This window comes from Carassius auratus, chromosome 25 (genome assembly GCF_003368295.1).
Source record: "Carassius auratus strain Wakin chromosome 25, ASM336829v1, whole genome shotgun sequence".
NCBI lineage: Eukaryota > Metazoa > Chordata > Actinopteri > Cypriniformes > Cyprinidae > Carassius > Carassius auratus.
The window spans coordinates 6,694,041-6,719,914 of record NC_039267.1 but is presented as its reverse complement, the minus strand read 5'-3'; the positions used below and the strand labels follow the sequence as shown (position 1 = coordinate 6,719,914).

Below are 25,874 nucleotides of genomic sequence, written 5' to 3'. Positions count from 1 at the left end.
CATTTGTAAGAGTGTGTGAAAGTGTGTAACTGTGTGTGTGAAGATGCGTGTGAGAGTGTGTTAGTAGTGTGCGTGTGTGTGTGTGTGAGGATGCATGTGTAACTGTCTATGTTAGAGTGTGTGGATGTTTGTATTAGAATGTGTGTGAGGGGTGTGTGTGTGTGGGTGTGTGTGTGAGGATGAGTGTGTGAGAATGTGTATGTGAGAGTGTGTGAGTGTAAGGATGCATTTGTAAGAGTATGTGAAAGTGTGTAACTGTGTGTGTGAAGATGCGTGTGAGAGTGTGTGTGTATGAAAGTGTGTGAGGATGCATGTGTAACTGTCTATGTGAGAGTGTGTGGATGTTTGTATTAGAATGTGTGTGTGTGTGTGTGTGGGCATGTTTTTGTGACATATCAGGACACAACTCTGTGTAATGACATGGGTATGACACAGGTATTACAAGGAGAGGGTGACTTATGAGGACATAACCCATGTCCCCATTTTTCAAAACACTTATATATCATACAGAATGAGGTTTTTTTGAGAAAGTAAAAATGCACAAAGTTTCCTTTGAGGGTTAGGGTTAGGGTTAGGGGTAGGGTTGGTGAAGCGCGATAGAACATACAGTTCCTACATTATAAAAACCATTACGCCTATGGGATGTCCCCACTTTTCACAAAAACAAACGTGTGTGTGTGTGTGTGTTTGAGTGTGTGTGAGGATGCATGTGTAACTGTCTATGTTAGAGTGTGTAACTGTGTGTGAAGATGCGTGTGAGAGTGTCTCTAAGAGTGTGTGAGGATGCGTGTGTGTGTGTGTGTGTGCGTGCGTGCGTGCGTGCGCGCGAGTATGGATGTGAGAGTGTGTGTATGAGTGAGGAAACTTGTGAGAGTGTGTGTATCTGAGATTATATAAGTGTGAGGATGCGTTTGAGAGAGAGTGTGTGTGTGAGGATGCATGTGTGAAAATGTGGATGTGAGAGTGTACTCATCTCTTTCAAATATTGATAATCAGAATATTAGAATGATTTCTGAAGGATCATGTGACACTGAAGACTGGAGTAATTATGCTGAAAATACAGCTTTGATCACATGAATAAATTACATTTTAAAATATATTCAGATATTTTAAATAGTAAAAAAATTGTCACAATACTTAATGTTAGGGCTCATTTCTGACATTTTCAACACATCTTAGTGTGAAGAAGGTCTCGTGGTAGGTTTGGATGGGTGTGATGGAGGATGACTCAGACGGACGGAAGCAAGTGCAACGAGTTTTTACAGAGCTAAGCATGCATGTGTTGAAAAGCAACGCTAAGGATAGATGGTTTATGGTCTTTGATTTCAGCTAGTGTGTGTGGCTTGTGTGTTTCTTTGGGGTCATAAACATTTAAAGACTTGTTTTAACATTATTGCACAGCTAAATTATGACAATAACAGTTTTCCATGTTTTTAAAATCCATTTCCTGGCTGTGTACGTAGATAATTGTGTCCCTACCATAGATGGTGTAATACAAAATGGCATGATTGTCAACATAAATAATAACAATAGTCATTTTTTGATATGGGTGGATATAAAATAATTACAATAACATTATAGGATGTTGCTCGAACATTCTGCCTTAAAATTGCAGACTGTTTCTGCCCGTTTTGTTTAGTTTAGTTTTTTATTGTGAACCGATTATGTCAGATGTCCCTCAACCTATTCCTAAACTGATCTGAGACCAGTTTGTTTCATTTTAATAGTTGGGACTTGGATTTTTAGTTGTTATGGCTGGTCCAAGATCAGGGCTTGATGGTCAGTTTTTAACCTGAGTGAGTTCAGTATATCTAAACAGATGTTATTTTAGCCATACTTACTCAGATTACCCTTTATAATAAACCCGCTTTACATTCCAAATAGAAATGAGAACGGGAGAGCTCTTTTGTTTCCGTTGGATAGTTTAGAGTTATAACACGCAGGCTCCAGGTCTAACACATGCCAAACATAGACAGCAACGTGCACAAAACTCTTGATGCAAAGGACAATAAAGAGTCCCTGTATGCCTCATGTGATCACACACTATTATATATTTTGCAGGTTTGTCGATATGCAAGTTCGAAAACACTCCGTTCTTCCTGTCGTGGAATGCTAATCCACACAGACGCTCTGAAGTACGTTTCGTTTAAGGTTTTAGTAGAACAGTATTCTGGGAAAAAGAATTTAAAAAAAATTCCTTTAACCACTCATCACTTTTTCTTTTTAACGGTAGACCTGAACATGGCTCTAGACATGTTTGTTTTCTTATTATTGTTGTTTGTATATGTAAACAATTTTCAATTTCCGATTATATTTCTACATGTTTATATCTTCAACTGTTATTCTTTCTGCCTAACTGTACAATATTAAACATGAGATGTTATGCTGATACTGGTCGTGTTGTCATGTTTTCTTATCAGTATTATCAGTGGTCCAACACTGTTTTTGAGGTTGTTAAATGTTTTATTTTGTCTCGGTACTAAAAACATGAGCATAAAACCATACTTGACAAATATAACAAAACATCAATTCCGCTCCTTCAGAAAACAGCAGAAAAGTATTTGGAGGTTCTTATGGGTCTTTGTAGCACTAGACAATTGTAATGTCCCATTTTCTGATCTAGTTGGACAACAGAACTCACAAAAATTAGCAATAACGGCGGCTGTTTCGGGGGTAGGATATGTCTACTTGATGTGTTGTTACGGGTAGGATCGGTTTATTTGGGTGGTTTTCTTTGGCGTAGGGTCTGTTTTCTTCGGTAGGGCAGTGGTTTTCTTTGGCGTAGGGTCTGTTTTCTTCGGTAGGGTGGTTTTCTTTGGCATAGGGTCTGTTTCTTCGGTAGGGCACTGGTTTTCTTTGGCGTAGGGTCTGTTTTCTTCAGTAGGGCAGTGGTTTTCTTTGGCGTAGGGTCTGTTTTCTTCGGAAGGGCAGTGGTTTTCTTTGGCGTAGGGTCCGTTTTCTTCGGTAGGGTGGTTTTCTTTGGGGTAGGGTCTGTTTTCTTCAGTAGAGTGGTCGTCTTTGGTGTAGGGTCTGCTTTCTTCTGTAAGGCAGTTGTCTTTGGCGTAGGGTCTGTTTTCTCTGGTAGGGTGGTTTTCTTTGGTGTAGGATCTGTTTTCTTCTGTAGGGCGGTCATCTTTGGGGTATGATCTGTTTTCTCCGGTAGGGCGGTCGTCTTTGGGGTAGGATCTGTTGCCTTTAGGGTAGGATCCGTTTTCTTCAGGTGGTTGTCTTTGGAGTAGGATCTGTTTTCTTCCGGTTGTGTGGTTTGCCGGGATATATTTTGGAGATTAGGTGATATAACGTTTCCTGGTCCTTTCACACAAAATTTGCCTATAGATGTTGAAACCCTGAAGGAAAAAGTTCACATTTAGTATTTGTTTACATTTTTGTGACAATTTTATTTATTTTTTTGCGGAAGTCTTATGAACGTGAAATAACACCTTTCAGAGACGGGAGAAGCTTGAGCTGGTGGTTAAACAAAAAAAAACAAAAAAAAGGATTTTATACCAAATATGATTGATTTCTTCAGAACAAAGGTATCCTTGTGTTACTGTAAATTGTGTACACCTTTATAAATATGTAAATAACTCTTTTAAACTTACTTTGATTCTCAGAAATCCAGGCCATCAGCAGTACCAGTCCGAACGCCAGAACAAAAGACGTTCTCATGGTTTATGATCTGAATTTGATCTGCAGTCTTTGATGAGATTTTGTGTATTAGAGTCTGCTTCACAATTCAGATATTTCCCCAGTGTGATGTTATAGAAACTCAGATCTGAGGTTTGATGCTCACGGTTTTAAACGCCCACCTCTATTGAGTTTCCTGGACCTGCAATCAGTGGTGTATAAAGTATCTGAAAGCCATACTCAAGTAAAAGTACAGATATTTTACCAGAAAATTAATTTGGTAGAAGTTGTCACCGTTTAGAATATTACTTGAGTAAAAGTCTTAAAGTATCTGATATTTATTGTACTTAAGTATGTATTTTTTTTTTTTTTTTAAATCATGTATTGAAAGTAAAAGCACAAGTCAATGCAAAATGGAAAAGAAGCAAATAAATATATATATTAATGTTCATACATGGCTTGAGTAGCAAGATTGTGTTCAGTTTTAACTTTTCTTCCATTTTGTATTTTTGGGTAAGAATAAGAAGTATTTCATCTGTGTTTCTGGAATATACGTCTGAAATAGCATTTAGATGTATTTACACAGTTTATGTATCTCAGAAGGGACATGGATGTATTTAAACTGCAGTTACAGATGCATAAATAGGCCTAATACTTGTTTTTTTAACATAAAAGGTTGAATACTGATATCTTCAATTTAAAACATTTTAAAAATAGTCAAAATGTGAAATTAAAACCGCCAGAAAGTGACAGGAAGTGACTGTGAGTCATTGAGATTCTACTGATTTATTCAAATGGCTAATTCAATCAGAAACAAGCATTTGACTGTGTTAATGAGTGAAACACAGAATCATTTATTCTACATAACACTCATTTATTCAACCAATTCATTCAAAAATCTCATTCATTCAATCAGTAAACACCGCCCATTGCTCAGAGACACAAAACACTGCCGTGATCCTTGTTGAAGTGAACTGTATTAAATATAAAAAGCATGCATAAGCATTTTTGTCATCTACAATTCAGAGTGGCTGGATATTTGAGTTTAAATAGACTGATAAATCAACGTGCATGCACTCAGTGATCTGGTGATATAGCTTACTTGATAAGGTCTGACCGCACACTTGAAAATGAATCATCCGTGGTTGTGCACACATTTGTTTGCACTTGAGCACAGATGTTTGACCACTAATTCGTCAAACCTGCTTTCCTGCAGCCCGTGTTATTCTGGCTTCTACCTATTTTGTAGTAGGCTAAGTAACGAATATGCTTCAAGGGAAATGTATCGGAGTAAAAGTATACATTTTAATTAGGAAATGTAGTGGAGCAAAAGTAAAAGTTGGCTGAAATATAAATACTAAAGTAAAGCAACAGGCCTTCTACCAAAAAAAATTAATGCAACAAATTATTATTACTAAGTTATTATACCACTGCCTATAACCACGAACAAATCTTCTAGTTGAATTGAACCTTTTAAAGTGCCCCATTATGGATTTTTGAAAATTACCTTCCATGCAGTGTCATGATTCTGCCCTCGTGTCCTTGATTTTTCCTAGTCTTGAGGCAGGATCATGACAGACCCGTGTTTTGTGTACAAGCACATGGCCTTGCCTTTGGGCCATGTGCTTGTGTTGTCTCGTTCCCTTGCCCCGCCCCCCTTGTTAACCTAGTCGTGTCTTGATTGTCCCATCTGTGCCACCTGTCGTGTCTTGATTGTTCCCCCTATTTAGCTTTCCTAGTGTGCTCTGTCTTGCGTCGGTTCATTGAGATTTGTTCCCTAACATTTGTGTTCATACCTCGTCTGAGATTATTCCACAGCTACGATTGTTCCTGAAGAAGTGTTTTGTATTACTGTGAGTGTTTATTTGTAGTTAGTGTTCAGTGTCTTTGTTTGCCTTGTTTATTGTGTTTTGCAGAATTATTTAGTGTCTTCCCTAGCCAGTGTTTTCCCCCTCGTGGGTTTTTATTTTTCCCTTTTTGTATAATAAATCCTGTGTTGAGTTACTTCCTGTCTGCACCTGAGTTCCTCCCTTACCGAAACCCTGACAGAATGAACCGACCACGAAGGAACTCAGCAGACAGGAGGCAATGCTGGATGGCATCAGCCAGCCAGCGAGATTGTTTTGAGGGCTCTCGCCTTGTGGTGTTCCGGGGGACCAGGGGAGGTCGTTCCGGAGCGAGCGGGCGAGAGGAGGAGCCCCAGAGGTCCCCACCTACCCAGCTGCCAACGATCCCAGAGGGTCGTGTCCTGGCCGTGGCAACCCTGGGGGATCAGTTAGGTCCCTCCCAAGATCCTGAGGCACCTCCCACTACCTTAAGTCTCCCCAACAAGCGAGGGAGACGGTTTTCATGGGAGTCAGCTTCAGAGTCTTCGGCCTCCGAGGCTGCCCTGCCCGAGACCAAACTCCCCCAACCCGCCTCTGACCCAGCTGTAGCCTCTGCACCGCGCCCGAGGAGGAAGAGGAGGAAGAAGGGGCCTGCCGGTCCTGTGACCCTGTCTCCTCCCGTGCCAGCAGCGGTGAGCGCTGGCGTGCCCGTGCCAGCAGCGGAGAGAGCTGGCGTGCCCGAGCCAGCAGCGGTGAGCGTGCCCGAGCCAGCAGCGGTGAGCGTGCCCGAGCCAGCAGCGGTGAGCGTGCCCGAGCCAGCAGCGGTGAGCGTGCCCGAGCCAAGCAGCGGTGAGCGTGCCCGAGCCAGCAGCGGTGAGCGTGCCCGAGCCAGCAGCGGTGAGCGTGCCCGAGCCAGCAGCGGTGAGCGTGCCCGAGCCAGCAGCGGTGAGCGTGCCCGAGCCAGCAGCGGTGAGCGTTGGCGTGCCCGAGCCAGCAGCGGTGAGCGCTGGCGTGCCCGAGCCAGCAGCGGTGAGCGCTGGCGTGCCCGAGCCAGCAGCGGTGAGCGCTGGCGTGCCCGAGCCAGCAGCGGTGAGCGTTGGCGTGCCCGAGCCAGCAGCGGTGAGCGCTGGCGTGCCCGAGCCAGCAGCGGTGAGCGCTGGCGTGCCCGAGCCAGCAGCGGTGGGCGTGCCCGAGCCAGCGGCGGTGAACGTGCCCGAGCCAGCAACGGTGAGCGCTGGCGTGCCCGAGGCGGCAAAGAAGAAAGCCGTATTCAAGTCGGCAGTCGTGAGAGCGGAGGAGAGAGCCGCGGCCGACTCTGCAGCAAAGACTCTTGTACAGTCGGTCTCATCTCATAAGGAGATGCCTATAATCCTAGCTGCTAAAACCTTTTCTGATTATTTGTCCCGTCTTGTCCAAATTTTAGAAATCCCCGTCAGTCCTGTCTTCTCCTCAGACCCTGTCCCCAGAAATCCCGAGTGTCCTGATGTCGTCTCCCCGTGTCCCGTAGATGTCGTCTCCCTGTGTCCCGTGAGTGTTGCCCCGTGTCCTGCTGATGTAGTCATGTATCCTGTTGATGATGTCCCGTGTCCAGTAGATGTTGTCCCCCCGTGTCCAGTAGATGTTGTCCCCCCGTGTCCAGCTGTCGTCTCCCCGCGTCCCGTAAGTCTTGCCCCGCGCCCCGTAAGTGTTGCCCCGCGTCCCTTGTCTGCTCCTATCATGTCCCCTGTCAGTTGTCCCGAGACCCCTCCCCGCCCCTCACCACCCAGACCTGCCCGTACCCCCCGTCGTCAGCCTTCGTCCTGTCCTCCTAAGATTCCTGCACCACCCACCCACCCTGGTCTGTCCCCCATGAACTTTGTGGTCCCGCCTCCTCCCCTTCCCTGTTTGTTTTTTTTGATTTGTCACCCTAACCCTGCCGTCGTGTATTCATGTCTGCCTTTGTTATTATTTGTCATGTCTTGTTGGTTTGTGTCGGTGTCCCAGTCCGTCATGTCAGTCATGTCTCGTGTTTGATGTTCCATTGAGGAGCGTCTGGAAGCCGCTCCTTAAGGGAGGGTTCTGTCATGATTCTGCCCTCGTGTCCTTGATTTTTCCTAGTCTTGAGGCAGGATCATGACAGACCCGTGTTTTGTGTACAAGCACATGGCCTTGCCTTTGGGCCATGTGCTTGTGTTGTCTCGTTCCCTTGCCCCGCCCCCCTTGTTAACCTAGTCGTGTCTTGATTGTCCCATCTGTGCCACCTGTCGTGTCTTGATTGTTCCCCCTATTTAGCTTTCCTAGTGTGCTCTGTCTTGCGTCGGTTCATTGAGATTTGTTCCCTAACATTTGTGTTCATACCTCGTCTGAGATTATTCCACAGCTACGATTGTTCCTGAAGAAGTGTTTTGTATTACTGTGAGTGTTTATTTGTAGTTAGTGTTCAGTGTCTTTGTTTGCCTTGTTTATTGTGTTTTGCAGAATTATTTAGTGTCTTCCCTAGCCAGTGTTTTCCCCCTCGTGGGTTTTTATTTTTCCCTTTTTGTATAATAAATCCTGTGTTGAGTTACTTCCTGTCTGCACCTCAGTTCCTCCCTTACCGAAACCCTGACATGCAGTGTGTAACAGCTCTAAGTGAATGACAACTTTCTGCAAAGTTTTAAATCTGAATGTCCAACGTGTATAAAGTTATTTTCCCACAAATGAAAGAGTCCACCCTGAATCATTGAAACAGGCTTGATGAAATGGAAATGAGACCAATCGGCCCAATCACCACAGATTAGCCTCATGCAAAGGAGGGATTTGGAAAAATCAATCATGGAGGGAATTGTTTGGGAGTCGTAGAGCATGTAAGGTTAAATAAATGTATATTATATAGGGTTAACATGCGTCCTCTTTTCCCCGGACATATCTGGCCAGGATTTCTTTACACCTAATAAGTCCAGGATTTGGCTGTTTATTAAATCCCACTTAATGCAGGCTTGCCAAGTCCGTGTTTTTTTTCTACAGACTTGGGATACTTTTAAACTGTTGCCATGGGTAGTTTTTTTCAAGTGGGTTAAAGGTTGTTGTTTTTGTTTTTGTCTTCCAAAAAGGCTATTGCATAAAATATAATCTGTATTTTAAAAAATTGTGTTCAACCTGTGATAAAATTTTGATGGACTTTTTCATTTACTGTTCCCTCCTGGTGGAATGACTCATTCCAAGCAGCCGACTCCTTAATCATTTTTAAGAAACGGCTGAAAATACATCTCTTTCATCTTCATTTGACCCTCTAACTCTCTAACCCTCTAACAGCTGCACGCTCTATTATATTTCTATTCTAACTACTTGTTGTATTTAAAAAGTGAAGAACCTTTACTTTCCCTATTCTCTTGACATATTTTATTTTTATTTATTCTAAAAACAAAACACGCAAACAACCATATGCAAAGTTAGGCAAAATCCGTCTCCTGCCCCCACCCACAAACCCGCCCCCTACTGTCCTCTTTTTGAAAAACTAAAATACGGTCACCCTCACACATAGTCAATGAAAGTAGCCTATTATTTAATTTAATTACTTAATTTATTTATTTTTGATCTTGCATGCAATCAATCTGTTGTTTGGAACTCCCAAAACTAAAATATGAACCTTTCATAACCCATAATAGGGGCACTATAACACAAAAAGCAATACAGATATGTCTCTAAACATATTCTTAAGCTGAGCCGAAAGCAGTTTGTTTCCTCTTAATGGCTTGGTTATTCAACCTAAATGAGTTATATCTAAAACTATTGTAAAGGGAAATATCTTTCATTGATCACAAATGATATATTTTCATGTTTGTCATTATGTAAAACATGTTTTATAAGTATTAGTAGGAGTATATGTGTTTGCCTTTATTTTAATTAGGCTTACTGCCAATAGTTTTTTCATGTTAGGCTACCTTTTTATTTTCTTAGAACTGTACATTATTAAACAATGGGTTTATGCTGATGACAGTCATGCTGTCTTTCACCTTATTTATGCTAGTAATTCATATATTGAACAATCAAGTTAATCTGACACCAGGTAATCTCATTGCATTTTAATATTTATTTGCATAGATTAAGCCAAGATGAAAAGACATTTTGACATTCAGTGTCTCGCAGTATTTATAAGGAGCTGAAAGAATACATTTGATAGGAAAGACTGTTGAATAAAGCAATCACAGTATTATTTTGTGCACATGTTTTAAGTTTTGCGGCTCAATATTTTCTGAATCCATTCCTCGTCTGGTTTCACACAAAATTCCGTTCTTGGTGTTGTAACCCTGAGGGTAAAAGTTTATTTTAGTTTCTTTTTTATTTTGTAATATATTTCATATAATTTTTTTTTATTATGTATTTCAGCATTATACTTACACAAAGCCAGGGACAGGGCATTCTGGATCTGTCTTCAATGCAGTAACAATTTTTGAGGCTGGAATTTGGAAGTCCACAAAACTGAAACAACATCTCTTCGGAACTGCTTTTGCTGAGATAAAATTATACATATATGAAATATGTCACATTTTAATATGAGTAATATTACTCATCCTTCAAAACATCATCCTTTCTAGAACCATGAAGGATCATATCTGAATGGTTAATCAGCATATTGGTTTGTTTCTGCGTTCTTTCAAACTTTATATATGTTTTTTTGCTAACAGGAGAATATAAAGTTCATTGAACATGCAAAAATGAAACATGCACAAGATTCCAATATGTTACCTGGCTTTTTAGTAACTTTAAATTTAAATGTTGTTTATGTCTTATATAGATAACAATTTAGTCAGAAGCAAAGACAGTACTTCAAGAGATCTTACGTTGAGCCTCAGAAGTCAATGCCATCAGCAGGACCAGCCCGAACACCAGACACATAGATGATGCCCTCATGGTTTCAGATTTGAAATCGATCTTCTTCACGCTTTGGTAATGAGTTGTTTCAGTTGTCTGAGACAACCTGAGTCTGCACCACATTTTTAAATGCTGTCGGACGTGATGCTAGATAGCAGCTCAGATCTGTGGTTTGATAAGGAAGTGTACTGCAGTCCCCCTCCTCTTCTTCAAAGCCCACACAGAGAATCATATTTGCTAAACTGGGTTTCTATGCTTTTTGCAAACAGAGATCGTGAGAAGATAAAATACAGGTGTCAGAAGTTTCCAGAACATCCTCAGAGAGTGCAGATTTTTTGCTGATGCTCATCACAGGAAATTTAAAAAAGATCTTTTTACTCTTGTACCACCCTTTATGTCCAAATCACAGAAGGACTATGGGCTAATTCATCGATTCCATGTGGCAAATTCACTTTCCACAGTCTGCATTTACAAAGGGACAAAAAGTACATGACCACTGACATGGATTTTCATTATGCAAATTTTAAACGGCATTGGAAACGTGTTGTAATACACAATGGAAATGCTTTGTTATAACTTCATGCATAATTCATGAACATAAAGAACACTTAACCGATTACCTAACATGAGAAAATCCTGATGCAAATATATTTACATTTAAATTCAATTCAATTAAAAATTAAATATATTTCAAATATATTTATGTATTATATAAATATTGCATATGTATTATTTAATCTAATGTAATTATTTGTCATGTTCTATTGAATAATTAAAAAAAAACATGATATATTTGAAATAAAATTATTCAAATATTATAAATATTAATTATTTGACATTGAAATATTAAAACATAATTATTATTATGCTATCCCAATAAATTTAGATGATTTATTCTATAAATTAATTATTTACATTTTCTATAGGTCATTCATAAGTTTTACTTATTTAGCTGATTCCTTGTATATACTGATATGTGTAATAATTGTAATCAAGATCCCACAAATATGATCTAATTTGTTCTCATATATATAGTGTTCTTAACTGCTTAAAGAATTATTATCATTATATAAGATTTGTCTGTCTGATCTTTTGAATCTCTTATGATCTTATTTCCATGATAAATTGATTTCCGTGTTTTGGTATTTCACCCAGTGTCCATATGAGGTTTCAACATTTTTTGATCTTGATCTACCTAAAATGCACATTAATACAGAGTCATTCTTCTGTAGAAACCATGGAAAGTCATGAGAAGTTGTAAGATGAAGGTGATGCATCTCAGCAAACATTAGCTCAACCTGATAATGATCAAGATCTTCGTGTTCAGCGCTTTTGGCATGTGGTTTTTTGTACAATTTGTACCCTCATTTTCATTTGCAGTAAATGGCACACATGGAAATACTCTGTAGAATGTGTAAATGTGCGTATATATATATATATATATATATATATATATATATATAGTTTGACTTATTTTGATGTGAGATACATAGTAAGTTACTAAAAAAAGTAATCCACTACAAATTACTAATTACTTTAAAATTGTAATTTGATTACATTAATGATTACAGCATTTTAAAAGTACTGTAATTAGATTACTAATTACTTTCAAGTAACTTTCAAGTTTACTTTATTTTTCAAGTTGTAAAACCTATAAAATACACTACAAAGATAGACTCAGTCCGTCCTTTCATTAATTTAATAATGACTGAAAAAAATGCACAGGTAGACTATTATTTTTATAGACTGCACTCCCAATATCTACAAAACTTTTCTTTTTGGTTTTGTAAAATAAATCAAACAAATAGGTTGTGATTTCTGCATTCAGTCTCTGTGAATATCTTCCTGAAACAAGTCACTAAAATGAATGTACAGAAATACAGTATATCTAAAGAATTCTTGAAGTGTCTATTACTAAATGAAGTAAGTCATGTCGAAAACAAATATTCACTGTTAAAATAATCTATATAAAAACCAACACGAGGTACAGTCTTTCCCATCTGAGCTCCCCTATAAATGTGTCCACGCACATTACTGTAATGCATCATACCCAACTCTGGTAATAAATAATATGATCAAACTCTTATTAGTCACAGATTTCTGTGAGAATTGAATCATTCTTTCTGGATTTCAGCTTGAAGTGATTTAAAAGTTTCTTTATATAATTGCAGTACAAAGGCATCCACTTAATCTACATTAATTTGGCAGAACAAAATTCCCCTTAAAGAATTGGGTTAAAATGTTTCTTTTCCTTTTTTTTTTTTTTTGCCATAAGAGCAGAAAGGTCAATTAGGTTCACTGGAAAAGGCACATAGATCAAGGCCACCCTTATTCTGAGAAAAACACCCCACTGAAACTGTCACCTACACCTCACAACCGTTCTGCGGTGGCCATTTAGTGCACAGCAATGTTGGTCTCAATCTTTGCACTTCCTTCATTCACTATACAGTGTGCAATTCAGTGTACAGAGTGAAAATGCTATTTATTACACAGCAATTTTGGATGTAGGATATAGATATATATATACTCTAAAAAACGCTGCGGTTTTTGAGTGAAAAGTGAAAAATGAAAAGTGAAAGACATTATGGTAAGTAAAGATTCAAAATGCAAAGTTATCATTCATTGTTTATGTCCGGGAGTATTTCGAGGTTTTGAGGAAATAAAAGAGCTTATATTAAAATATACGCAGACGTTGTTAAACTGAATGTACCTTCGTTTCCTAAAGGAAATGATGTTATGTAATAAAGACTAGCATAGGCCTAATCGTTTTAAGGCTGTTGAAGTGGTAATTGTTAAAAGTAATGTTTTCCGTGTAATATTTCAGACTTGTTGAGCTCGTGTCTTCATTGTGCTTGAGCCGAGAGTTAACTAAGTTACACAGAAGCCTGTTTGTGTGAGGAGGAGGAGGTTTACTCAGCTTCTTCAGAAGAGAGGGAAAGACGGTTTGAAGGCAAGTAATGTAAACTTCAAAATTTCATTGTTATTTTTTTTGAAAACTGTTGATGTCTGTGTTTTTCATTGCAGAACTCAAACCAACTTTGAAGTTGTCTGATTTGGAGAGTCATCTTGGTCTTCCCTCTTAAAGGAATAGTTCACACAAAAATATTTTACTGGCCCTCATGTCATTCCAAACCTATACAACTTTTATCTGTCTTTAGAAAACAAATGAATATATTTTTTATTTTCTCATAATTTTAAATTAATCTACTGAGAGTCTAGATAATCTGTATTTTCAAGCCTCACAAATATTGTAGAAATTATCCATTCCGATATTTATATATGATAGTGTACATGTATGTTCAAAATAAAATATTGGTCTCCCAGACTAGCCATTTGTGTTCCAAAAATTAGTAGAGTTTGTATGGGTCTGGAGACCCATGGAGGAGAGTAAATTATGATCATTTTAATTACATTTTTTCTTTTTTCAAATGTTTTTCTCTTTTTAGGCCACTGATGAAGAACAGGCGGTGACTGGGATGAATGCTGGTCACAGAAGAGGACATCCTTTCCCCTTAACTGATGCACCAGTGGTTTTAAAAGAGGACGCTGCCCTGGATGATGTAGAAGATGTCACATGCTGATGGGGCTTTTTCATGACTACGTCAATTATGCTGAAGAGATCATGAAAACTGACAGTGATGCATGATCTGTATTCATGGACTATGAAATATGTAAAAACAAAATGTTAAAAGCTTGTTCTGTGTTTAGTATGGAGTTTACACAGTCATTCACACACGTGTCTGTTAAATGTTATAATATCAGAGTTAATGCTGTGGTTTATTTGTGTACTGTCATGCCAGAATAGTTTGTGAAGAACATAACTAATTGTACAATTATTGTATAATAGTGTTTTTGTATATTTTTATACAATATATAAAATTTACCCCAAAAAAGTCAAATTTGATCTTAAAAGTTATATACAACAAATGTTCAATCACTTATTTATAAACTCTGTAGCTGTTAATGCCATACTTTTCTGCATTTCTTCTTACATGCACATTACTTTTTGACAGTTTTCTCTTGTTTTTAATAAATATTTACCCTTTGATAGTTATTCTTTGTGTGTAAAAGTGATTTTAAAATGCCTAGCTCGATTTGGGTTCATTTTAGCCTATAGCAATGTGGTAATTTTAAACCATAAAAAAGGCAACCAGGCATGCTGGGTTAAACATAATAAAGGTTAAATGGTTAAAATAACCCAGCGTTGGGTTCGTCCCTTTTTGACCAAGCGCTGGGTTGCCAAAATAACCCAAATTGGGTTGTTTTCAACCAAGCAGTTTTTAGAGAGATATATATGTGTGTGTGTGTGTGTGTGTGTGTGTATATATATATATATATATATATATATATATATATATACACACACACACACACAGTTTTTAGAGAGATATATGTGTGTGTGTGTGTGTGTGTGTGTGTGTGTGTGTGTGTATATATATATACATATATGTATGTGTGTGTAAATACTTGTATAGCTACATGTTATATATATTGTACAAACACACATAAAAATATTCATTCATTGCTTCATTAATATAGGTTATTAATTTTCATTCAATTTATATCGTATATTTTCATCTAAACAAACAAATTAATTCAAAATAAATAATGCAATATCGAAAATAGTTTTTTTTTCAAAAGTACAACTTTCATAATAATTAGTGAACTTATTATTATTATTATTATTATTATTAATTACTGAAGAATTACTGTTGGAGGAAGGGAAACTATCTGTGTGCTGCATGAATCAGGCCCCATTATCACCTACCGCAATTATAATAACCTGCAATGAAAATGAGAGTCGTGGGCTGTATACAGGGCCTGCCCAAGCCTCTGGGTCCCTAAGCAGAATTTTACATGGGGGACTGATTATTGTAATTTCTTGATAATTCGCACACCAATTATCTATTTTAATTTTGTTGTAGCTGTGTTGCTTACATCACACTAATGTCTTCCTGTTATGTTTTTACCCTTCTACATTTTTTTCTTTTAACAGTAGCAAACCCATAAGAGTGGTCAGGTGTTAATCTGCACTTTAACATTCAACGTCTTACAATATCAGTGGCATACTTAATGTGGTATACTGAAAAGTAGCTAAATAAACCAGCTGACAATGCATTTACTGAACAGAATGTTATTTTAACAACATGCACACATCTAAAACAACAACTCTTAATTTATAACTAGCTAATTGAAGCATAATGATATTGAAATATAGCAAGACCCCAAAGGTAAGTAAATATAATGTTAAGATGTTACCAGCACCAAGTTTATGCAACAGAAGCTTATTTTTTTTTATTACAAAAATACATAGGATACACAGGAAAATTATAATATATTTTGTTGTCAAACCTATTTAGGGATGTTTAATAAAACATGAACTTCCATAAAAAGGAGATACCCAAACTAGGCTATACTAATTAACTAGTCAGCCAAATAAAAGTCATTGTGCCTGTATGATTCGTTGCTATTGAAATAATAAGATGCTATGTATAAATGATTAAAATATTTAAGAATGTTTTTTTTTCATGTACTCTTGGGGCCCCCGTTGGCCACGAGGGCCATAAGCAGCCGCTTATTTCGCTTATAGTAGGCAGTTTTGGTAGCATTATTTGTCAGAACACTGGCTCTGGCTATATACACGTTTGCATTAAAGGGATAGTTCACCCAAAAATCTCAAATATGCCATTAATAACTCACCCTCATGTCGTATAGAGTATTTCTTTTTTAATCTATTTAAATAAGAAATACATGACTTCAGCCACCAAAAGTAATGCAATATTATTTATTAAATTGTATAGGCTATTTATTATTATTGCTATTTATAATAGATAAATAACTGAAATCGAATAAAAATAAACAAATAATAGGCTATATTTATACTTTTAAAGCATTTATTGTTATTAGTCACTGGAAATTTCAACATTTAGTAAATTGCATTTTTGAAATCAAAATTGTTGTATATGTCAACATTAATTTGTTAACATTATTTCACTAACACGAATAAACATTGAGCGATTTTATTTTTACTAACTAAAAATAACTATGATAGAAAGGGTAATTGCTTTAATATATATATATATATATATATATATATATATATATATATATAGGCCAAATGTAGATCATGTTAGCTAATGCATTTACAAATGTGCTCACACTTTAGAATAGGGAACACTAAGACTTTTCCCTCAAAAAATGTAAGTTTAAATATTGGGTAGGATTAGGGATGTAGAATAAGGTAATGTAGTATAAGGTATTAACATGTGCTCAATAAATGACTAATATTCTAGTAATATGTATTCTAATATAAGCAACTATTTAGGAGCAGTGCTTGAAGTGGGCCGACTGAAGTGTGTACGGGGCTTCAGCCGCTCCAGCAGAGGTCGCCAGTTAAACCAGCCGCACGTTTTCACACCGCGCGCTCATTCTGTGCGCATGCGCACTCGTCTCGCATCTCTTCACTTCCCGAGGATCAAACCGCTGCTTGTCCGCGCCGCCGAAACGCCGAGCCGACAATGGCACAACTGGTGGGACCTCTCCGCAAAGAGCTCGCAGACTCGCTGTCCTCCTGCCGGGTGCTGGTGGTCGGAGCGGGAGGCATCGGCTGCGAGCTGCTGAAGAACCTGGTGCTCGCCGGCTTTAAGAATATAGAAGTGGTAAGCTGGAGGAAGGCGGACTCTCTTTGTGCTGCATCAATCAGGCCCCATTGTCACAGATCTTCACTTACAGCATTCTGAAATGAAAATTAGAGTCATGCATTGTATGCATTATTCGTTATAGTCAGTTTGTAAAGAACTGCAATATTTATCTTCCCATCGTAAACATACAACAATAAACAAGCCCTTTTCTTTCGCGCCATGTTGTATGCGATACTTGAAAACATTGACCAGTGTGGCCACATTTTACTCCTAATTATCGTATTTACTGTTACGCGAAATCGGTGCGTTTTCGAAAATATTATTTTAAAATGAAACCATTTATTATTCTAAACCTTATATCAGAACTTTAGTTTTGATAAACAGCATCTTGCGTCGTCTGTAAATGAAACGTTTGTCGTGATAGTTTCAACTATGTTAAACAAACAGGATTGATATGATAGTTTTAGCCATTATTAGTCTTGCACACGTGTTATGAAACTGCAAGATGTTTATTGGCAGGACATTTCAATGCAGGCATTTCTACATGTAGTTTTAAATAAATAGTTGTTTAGTGTACGAAACCTTGGTAACAGGGTTGAGGTAAAATTGTAATCTGATAAATATAAGAAGCATATAGTGATAAAATAACGCACTTAATTGATGTTGAAGCAATTATGAGCTGCAAAGATAATGTTGAAGATATCAGTGTTTTTATTTATGTTATTGAGTGTTACAATGGCACATAACTGACTGTGTTCTATAATGAAAATAAATATCATCCAAGTAATGATAGAACTGAAAACAATATTAAACAATACTGAAATTAGGAAATGCTAAATTTGCAATTGATTTTTTCTTAATGAATAATAAATTCTGCAAAATAAACATTAATTACAACATTTTGTGCCATCTTAGTAGATATTAAGGGTACATTCAAAATGAATTGTGATATCATGGTGTTGCACTTTTTTTTTTAAATTATTCCAATAGTGTAGTGTTTTTTTTTATTTTTTATCCACGTTTACTATATTTGCAGATTGACCTGGACACCATTGATGTCAGCAACCTTAACAGACAGTTCCTGTTTCAGAAGAAACATGTTGGAAAGTCTAAAGCTCAGGTAAATGGTATTTCTGACTTCAGCACATATGATTTTGAAATCTGCATCAGACATTGACTTATTAGCATGTTTCAGGTTGCCAAGGAGAGCGTGCTACGGTTTTGCCCATCCGCGAACATCACTGCTTACCATGACAGCATCATGAAGTGAGTCCAGTCACATTATTACCAAGATAAAGACTTGGTGTATGAACATTTGATAATGCATTTCAAAAGTTGATTTTCCTTTGGGGATACTATATAAAGCACTAATTCTAAGGTCAAGAGGTATTTTTTTTATTTCTTGCTCTTTGCAGCCCAGATTACAATGTGGAATTCTTCCGAAATTTCCAGCTTGTCATGAATGCTTTGGACAACAGAGGTATGAACTATTCAGCAGACTTTAGTAAAGGTTAAGGAACGCTACGCTTCAAAAATGCATCTTTTCTGTTGTCCTTGCAGCGGCCAGGAATCATGTCAACAGGATGTGTTTGGCTGCTGACATTCCCCTCATTGAGAGCGGCACAGCTGGCTATCTGGGACAAGTCACAGTTATCAAGAAGGCAAGGCTCTTCTTTTAAATCAACCACTTTTGTTCGGCACCTGTTGCTGTATTCATTTCAGTGTTACGCTGTTTACATTCACATTTTGTACATTCCCAAATTCCAGGGTCAGACGGAGTGCTACGAGTGCCAGCCTAAACCTACGCAGAAAACCTTCCCAGGTTGCACCATTCGCAACACACCCTCAGAACCCATTCACTGCATCGTGTGGGCCAAATATCTCTTCAAGTAATTTCTCTACACTAGTGTCTGTGCAGCATTCTCTAATAATAATAATAGTGAGATTTCCTAAAATCATTGTTTACTAACCTGTCATTTTATACTGCCTCCACAGTCAGCTTTTTGGTGAGGAGGATGCAGATCAGGAGGTGTCACCTGACACCGCTGACCCCGAGGCTGCTTGTGAGTAATCACACGTCTACAGCATCTCATTGACTCCTACAGTGGTGGACTTTTTTTTTTGCATGTGGTTAAATATGCTTGAATGAAAAAGAAATGTATAATTTGGTGTTCTGTGAAATATGTAATGCAAGTTTGAATTATGACTTTTTGATGACATTAGGTTTCTGGGATGTTTCTTGTCTATAGGGAACCTTGCAGATGCAGCAGCCCGAGCTACCGCTTCCGATCAGGACGGTGACATCAAGCGAGTGTCTACTAAAGAGTGGGCTCGGTCCACAGGCTATGATCCTGTTAAACTCTTCAACAAGGTGCAAGTTCTTTTGCAAACTTGTTAATTCATTACACACTCTTGTTTTTTTTAGAAATAACCTTAAGGTGATGATCTTGTGCTTCCTTTCAGCTTTTTAAAGATGACATCATGTATCTGTTGACCATGGATAAGTTGTGGAAAAAGAGAAAAGCTCCATTACCTCTAGACTGGACTGAAATCCAGCAGATTGGTGTGTATTTGTTCTAGAACTATGTACCGGTAGTCATATAAAGAAATAAGTAAATCTGTTTAGAAGACATGCTAATGAGGTTGTGTTGTGTGCGTGTGAAAGAATCTTCTCAGGAGGAGGCCTGTGGCACAGGTCTGAAGGACCAGCAGGTGTTGGGTGTTCAGGGTTACGCTCAGCTCTTCCGCCACAGTGTAGAAACACTCCGATCTCAGCTGATAGAGAAGGGTGAGGGTGCAGAGCTAGTCTGGGACAAGGTGAGCATTCAAAAGACAAGCTCAGGTATACATGGTTTGTACAGTTGTGGGCAAAATTGTTAGAACACTTTGCAATTTAAGAAGTTTTTGTTGAATTGGTTTTTACAATACCCATAAAACCAGCCGGAACAACCTGCAAGGGATAGAATCTGCTGGAACATTGAAAAGAAGGCATGGGATAACATTAGTGTTGGAAGTTCTCAGGAAATAGACTGACACTATGCCAGAGAAATGTGCGGCTGTAATTGTAGCAAAAGGAGGACATATCAAATATGAAAGTTAAATGTGGACAAACTGTACAACTCACTTCTGATATATGATGTGCTCATAGCAACCATCTGCATGTTTCATGAACGTAATGAAATTAAATCAGGTCAGTATTTTCAGATCTGTCAGGTGTTCTAACATTAATGTCCGTCACAGTGCCTTCATTTTGTCTCGTACTAAATGTAGTTTTTAATTGATACTTATTTAGCAAGGACACATTGGTAAAGTGGCAAAGACATTTCTAATGTTACAAATGATTTCTATTTAAAGGGTGCTGTATGTAGGATTGACACAGAGTGTTTGAACTAGGTATTGCAGTCCAAATTCAAAATATTGGAGCAGGGTTTTTACATCCGGCCCCTCCTCCTCAGACTTGACACACATTCAGGTTGCCAGATTGACGACACCAACAGAAACGAGCGCACTTGACCATGAATGGAATTAAATGCACTGCGTTTTCACCCTACTGGCAACCTGGGTTGTTTTTCAGTTAAAAAAATGTTAACTTTATTCTGCTAAATTAATAAATGTAATGTAACTTGAGCATTTTTCTTAAAAATTTGCAAACATTTTTTTTTTTTTTTCTTTAGTAGAGTAAAAAACTTAACAGCACCTTTAATGCAATTGCAGTTCTTTTGAAATTTCTATTCATCAAGGACTCCTGAAAAAAAGTAGAACTCCCTTTATTTGTGCTGCTGTTTTCAGGATGATCCTCCAGCTATGGACTTCGTAACAGCAGCCGCAAACTTGCGTATGAACGTTTTCAGCATGAACATGAAAAGCCGCTTTGATGTCAAATGTAAGTGTTTGGAGGGCTGTATTGCCTTGATCATTTTGATGGGAGTTAAACAATATTACCTAAAATTATGTGAACCATATTTTCTGCCTTAAAATGTCTTTTTTTTTTTTTTTTTTTTTCATTTTTTGGTTTAATAAAATTTTGTATGCTTTATTTACCAAGAACTCCACTTCAATTTGTCAGTGTGTTATAGCCTTGGCTTTAAAAACAAATAAACAACACGCAGTACTTCATAATCAGTTGTGTCAATAAAAAGTTGGTTCTGGATTTAATGGCTTTAAACTCTGTTGTATTCTCATCTAGCCATGGCAGGGAACATCATACCCGCAATAGCCACCACTAATGCCGTCATCGCTGGTCTCATTGTTCTGGAGGCGCTCAAGATTCTCAACTCTGACTTCGACCAGTGCCGCACGGTAAACTTGCGGTGTAACTCCTTTGACACTTTAAACCCGAATTGCATCATGCCCTGTCTAATCTAACACATCTTTGCATTTGTTTTTCTCACTTAGTTTGAGGTATTTACATCTCAGCAGTAGTTTCGGTTGTAAAGACCTTTCTCTGACCTTTTTTTGAAAGTCCTGTCAAGTGGTATAGGTGGGAGTTATATGGCATGTCCAGAAACTCACACTTATGGTATTTGCATTTTGTTCTGGTGAGCATGAAGACGACAAGTTTTTAGAAATTCTCATTACTGGATGGGACACAGCTATAGTATTATCAGGGTTTGTACAAGTTGCTTAAAGTGCTTGGAAGTACTTGAATTTGACTTTTTGAAATTTAAGTCCAGGAAAACCCTTGAAAACAGGCATATTTCTAAAACTTTTTTTTATGCAAAATGAACAATGCAGCACATCTGATATACAAACGAAGATCTCGTGATATTACTCCTTGATGTGAAAATCGGTCTTGTAAGTTGTGTTTGTGGTAAAACCTTTGATAGTGCTTGCATTATATTGTTTGGTCTTTTATTGCATGTGCTGTTTGTCTGGGTTTCATTTGGAACATAAAGTCTGACGCATGTTGTGTTGCACTGTTATTGACAGGTGAACTGTTCATGTGAAAAAACGGTTTCCATTGCAGTTTTGCAAGATATTTCTTTTCCGAATAACCTAAAAAACCATCTCATGCAAGCGTGAAAACTTTTTTGCAATTATATCGGAGTTTTCGCGAAAGTGGTATGTTTCTATTGGGCTTATTTTAAATTCACAACTTCAATTTGCACTAATTTGAAGGGTAATGGAAATGTGGCTACTCTTGCTCACATACTTCCTATTACTTCCTTATGCCTATGGCCCACAGCCTTACTCTTATGTTGTTGTGTATGTGTTTTTTTTTTATAGATCTTCCTGAATAAGCAGCCGAACCCCAGGAAAAAGCTTCTTGTACCATGTGCGCTGGACCACCCCAATCCCAACTGTTACGTGTGCGCCAGCAAACCTGAGGTCACAGTCAAACTGAATGTGCACAAGACCATTGTGCAAGCTCTTCAGGACAAGGTACCAGTCATTTATTTTTAATTTAAAAGCCTTGATGTTTGTGTGATTATCCAAGAGCTTCAAGTCTGTATTTAACGTTAGAGCGTTTATTTCTGCTGTTGTTTTTCAGATACTGAAGGAGAAGTTTGGCATGGTGGCACCTGATGTGCAAATCGAGGATGGAAAAGGAACGATCCTCATCTCTTCAGAGGAAGGAGAGACTGAAGGTGTGAATGAAGTCAGCCTCTAGAGGGCATCTTTCTCTACTTTAACAAACTCTGAGCTTTTTTTTTTTAATGTTGGTCTCTCTGTTTCTCTGCAGCCAACAATAACAAGTTTTTGTCTGACTTTGGGATTCGGAATGGGAGCCGTCTTCAAGCAGATGACTTCCTTCAGGATTACGCTCTTCTAATAAATGTGATTCACAGGTCAGTGTGGCTTCATTCAGCTAAAAGGATGATACTTTGGGTTTCTTGAATATTAAAATGCATCTTGCCTTTATTGCAGTGAGGAATTGGAAAAGGATGTCGAGTTTGAAGTAGTGGGTGACGCCCCGGATAAGGCGCCTACACCAAGTGCCCCGGAGGAAGGGAAAAACATTGCCAATGGTAACAAAGACTCTGCCCAGCCGTCTACCTCATCTAAAGGTAAGAACAACATGGATTGCCTGCAAAACATCAAGTCTTTAAAAGAAATAGTTCACTTCAGAATTGGAAACAAGCAGCTTGGACATTCTGGCTAAACATCTCATTTTGTATTTTACGGGTGAGACAGTTTCATTGCATTTGAGAAATGTACTTTTCTCATGTTTACAGCAGCTGCAGAGGACGATGATGTCCTTATCGTAGACTCGGATGAAGAACCGTCCTCCAGCAACATGGAAGCTTCCCCGGAGTCTAGTAACCGCAAGAGGAAGCATCATGACGCCGATATGGATGATGCTGCATCTAAGCGTAAACGCCTCGACCAGCAGCCGGCCGATGATGATGAAGACATCATCGCTCTAGACTAGCGTCATTCACAAGATCTCACCTGCCCACAACAGAGAATTTTCCTTCAGTTGAATTTTTGTACGGTTTCTCTTACCAAACATGTAAATATATCTGTACAATATGGTTCAAGCTCAATGGATGTCGTCTTTTCATTCTGTCCTTTGTTTTTTGGAGTTATGAACTACACTTGGTTAGGTTTTCCCCAAGATGGAGAAAATGCTTCTCAACACAGTATTTTTACAATGTGTGTGTCCTCGTATTTTGCAGTGTTTTTAGAAAGGCTGACAAAAGTGCTCATGGTATTTCTATGCATTTTTTTTTTCATCTTGAAAACCATATTCCATATTTATTACAGGTTGTTTTTGTTGACAACCATAGTAATATTTCTGATCGCCAAATCATTTTACAGTAACAATGTATTACTGTATGATGGCTGATGTCTTCTCTTGCATTGCGTTAGAACCACAATGAAACATATATTGTGACTTCTTTTTTTTTTTTTTTTTTTAAAGAAAATACACTTAGACAACTATTTACATCTTTGTGTTTCATTCTTATAATTTTAGTTTTACTTGGGTAGTATAAATTACGGTAACTTCATTTAATGACCAAACTGAGCAGCTGAATAAACTAGGGCATCATCTCATTTAACCTTTATTTACCATGATAACGTGGTCTTGAAAGGGTACAATGTCCTAATTGCTCTTTGTTTACATTAGAATGTTTGACGTAAGAACGTTCTGTTTTCACTTATTACTCACATAGATGTCAGAGTCCACCGTTCACGTGGTATTTGTCGTCAGTGGCGTTCAATGAAGATGCTACGTGACACGTTAACCCTTCCCTTAGTTGGCACGTTAACTGTAATACTTTTTAGTGTTTGTGTGTGAATACAATGTTTGGAGAAAAATCTTACAGACAAGGAATACCATCTTGTGTGCATTAGGAGCAATTTTCGTTTCCCAAACGATGAAAAACGCAGAAAAGACATGCTTCTCGGTGCTCACAATGAAAGTGCCGTTGAGTGGCTGTACACTGGTTGTTCAGATGCATAATTATGGGGATTGAATTAGTGCCCTCCATAGTGTCCACTATAATTTCGAACACTACCACAATGTCTTTCCACTTAAACCGTAACTATTATGGCGTTATTTTAAAAAGAACTGGTTCACATAACGGGATTTGATACTAACTTAGCACAATTCAAACTCATTGATTAGTTTTTATTAGGGCGTGTTTTTTTTTTTTTTTTTTTTCAAGACGAAATGTTGTTTGCATTTTCAATAAATATATTAACAACATTTACAACGCTCAGTTGAAAATTAGCACGTCTTAATAAAATGCAATTTTATGTTTTATGTGAAACCGGTTCATGAAAAATATATTACCATATTTATTTATTATATAAACTGGGTAATAATGCCTTACAATTTTATAAATATATATATATGTATGTATGTAAGTGTTTGTTTATGCATATTTACATATATAAGAGCATTTTTCCACTACATAATTGAACCTTTATTATCCAGTTTACATAGGTAATAATATTGTAAATAAATTCTCTAAATAAGTCTTGAATGTGACATACCCTTTCCTCGTGTCCTGTCTCGGCCCTCCTAAGCCCTAACGCCCCTCAGAGGATGAAGCTGATTGGATTGAGGCTGGACACCCGACCCTCGGCTGGACGTTAGTCCTCCATTTTATCTCTCTTTTACTGGGATATTTAAACCTGTCCATCCACATTCGCGTCATTTTCGTCTTGCTGTCTCGACTTACAAACAAAAGCTGTTTCGTAAGACCCACACATCTGGAAACATCTAGATCTCCGCTCAGAGTTTGGTGGGTGTTGTTAACCAGCCCTTTTTGGCCTTCATCCGCCAATCAGTAGAGCGCGAGAGCGAGCGGGTTGTTGTTGGCACGAAGAGCGCACGCGAAAAGACAATATTTCATAGGCTGTTCTAAAACGAGTCTTAAGGAACGCAGGTTTTAAATCCTATGTGGTTAATTTTTAGGTTATTAAAGTAAACGGCAAACATCATGGTGATTCTGACCGCGGTCCGTCGCTCCTCTCGGTCGACAGATCCACAGGCATCTCCTGAAGCATGTCAGGAGCCAGCGCTGGATACCGTCTCGGGCATGCAACTTATCTGCATGCTCCAGCAGATTAGTTTTCAGTCAAGGTTTGTGGATTTTTTGCTTAAAAAAATATTTTTATGTGTGTGTCATTATATTAATCCCACTACCCTGTTTTGGTAAGTGGTCTTTTTGTTGGACCATTTTTCACTATTTACACCACTTTGGTTTATTACAGATTTTGTAATGTCTTTTATGACTGGGTTGATGATTATACGGTCACAATGTGTTTTTATTATCAGCAAAATCGCCTTCCTGAATGACTTCCGGGTTTTGCGTGAAATGGAATGTTTATGAAACACGGCGGAAATGATCACTGCATTGAAAGTGTCCGGAAGGTGCTGTAGTTTATCAAGTTTTTGCTGATAAATGATGCTTGAGTGTTATCATTAAGGATGTATGAACTAACCCCATCCGTTTACTTCGTGCTTACATCTTTCACATGTCACTGTTTTTTC

General features: G+C 38.0%; 2 protein-coding genes across 2 annotated transcripts; one reads left to right on the top strand and one right to left on the bottom strand.

The window, feature by feature from the left end:
* Positions 1-9,500: 9,500 nt before the first annotated feature.
* On the bottom strand, positions 9,501-10,470 carry LOC113043137 (C-C motif chemokine 18-like). Its single transcript, XM_026202336.1, has 3 exons — positions 10,256-10,470; positions 9,813-9,924; positions 9,501-9,721 (listed from the first exon to the last, which is right to left on the bottom strand). The coding sequence occupies exons 1-3, from the start codon at positions 10,407-10,409 to the stop codon at positions 9,643-9,645; spliced, it is 345 nt and encodes a 114-aa protein (XP_026058121.1). The 5' UTR covers positions 10,410-10,470; the 3' UTR covers positions 9,501-9,642.
* A 6,284-nt stretch (positions 10,471-16,754) lies between these two features.
* Positions 16,755-23,415, top strand: LOC113043136 (SUMO-activating enzyme subunit 2). Its single transcript, XM_026202334.1, has 17 exons — positions 16,755-16,945; positions 17,964-18,047; positions 18,123-18,193; positions 18,343-18,407; positions 18,488-18,588; positions 18,695-18,816; positions 18,923-18,990; positions 19,177-19,298; positions 19,391-19,490; positions 19,593-19,744; positions 20,717-20,810; positions 21,114-21,226; positions 22,154-22,309; positions 22,419-22,515; positions 22,611-22,716; positions 22,796-22,935; positions 23,104-23,415. The coding sequence occupies exons 1-17, from the start codon at positions 16,805-16,807 to the stop codon at positions 23,298-23,300; spliced, it is 1,929 nt and encodes a 642-aa protein (XP_026058119.1). The 5' UTR covers positions 16,755-16,804; the 3' UTR covers positions 23,301-23,415.
* Positions 23,416-25,874: the final 2,459 nt, after the last annotated feature.

What these genes read in the sequence shown, in the direction of transcription:
- LOC113043137 (XM_026202336.1), bottom strand. Translation starts at nt 10,409, where the DNA reads ATGTGGTGCAGACTCAGGTTGTCTCAGACAACTGAAACAACTCATTAC. An exon ending in ATTGACTTCTGAGGCTCAAC is followed by an intron (nt 9,925 to 10,255) that starts GTAAGATCTCTT and finishes ATTTTATCTCAG; the next exon opens with CAAAAGCAGTTCCGAAGAGA. An exon ending in TGCCCTGTCCCTGGCTTTGT is followed by an intron (nt 9,722 to 9,812) that starts GTAAGTATAATG and finishes TTTTACCCTCAG; the next exon opens with GGTTACAACACCAAGAACGG.
- LOC113043136 (XM_026202334.1), top strand. Translation starts at nt 16,805, where the DNA reads ATGGCACAACTGGTGGGACCTCTCCGCAAAGAGCTCGCAGACTCGCTG. An exon ending in TACCATGACAGCATCATGAA is followed by an intron (nt 18,194 to 18,342) that starts GTGAGTCCAGTC and finishes TGCTCTTTGCAG; the next exon opens with CCCAGATTACAATGTGGAAT. An exon ending in ACTTCGACCAGTGCCGCACG is followed by an intron (nt 21,227 to 22,153) that starts GTAAACTTGCGG and finishes TTTTTTTTATAG; the next exon opens with ATCTTCCTGAATAAGCAGCC.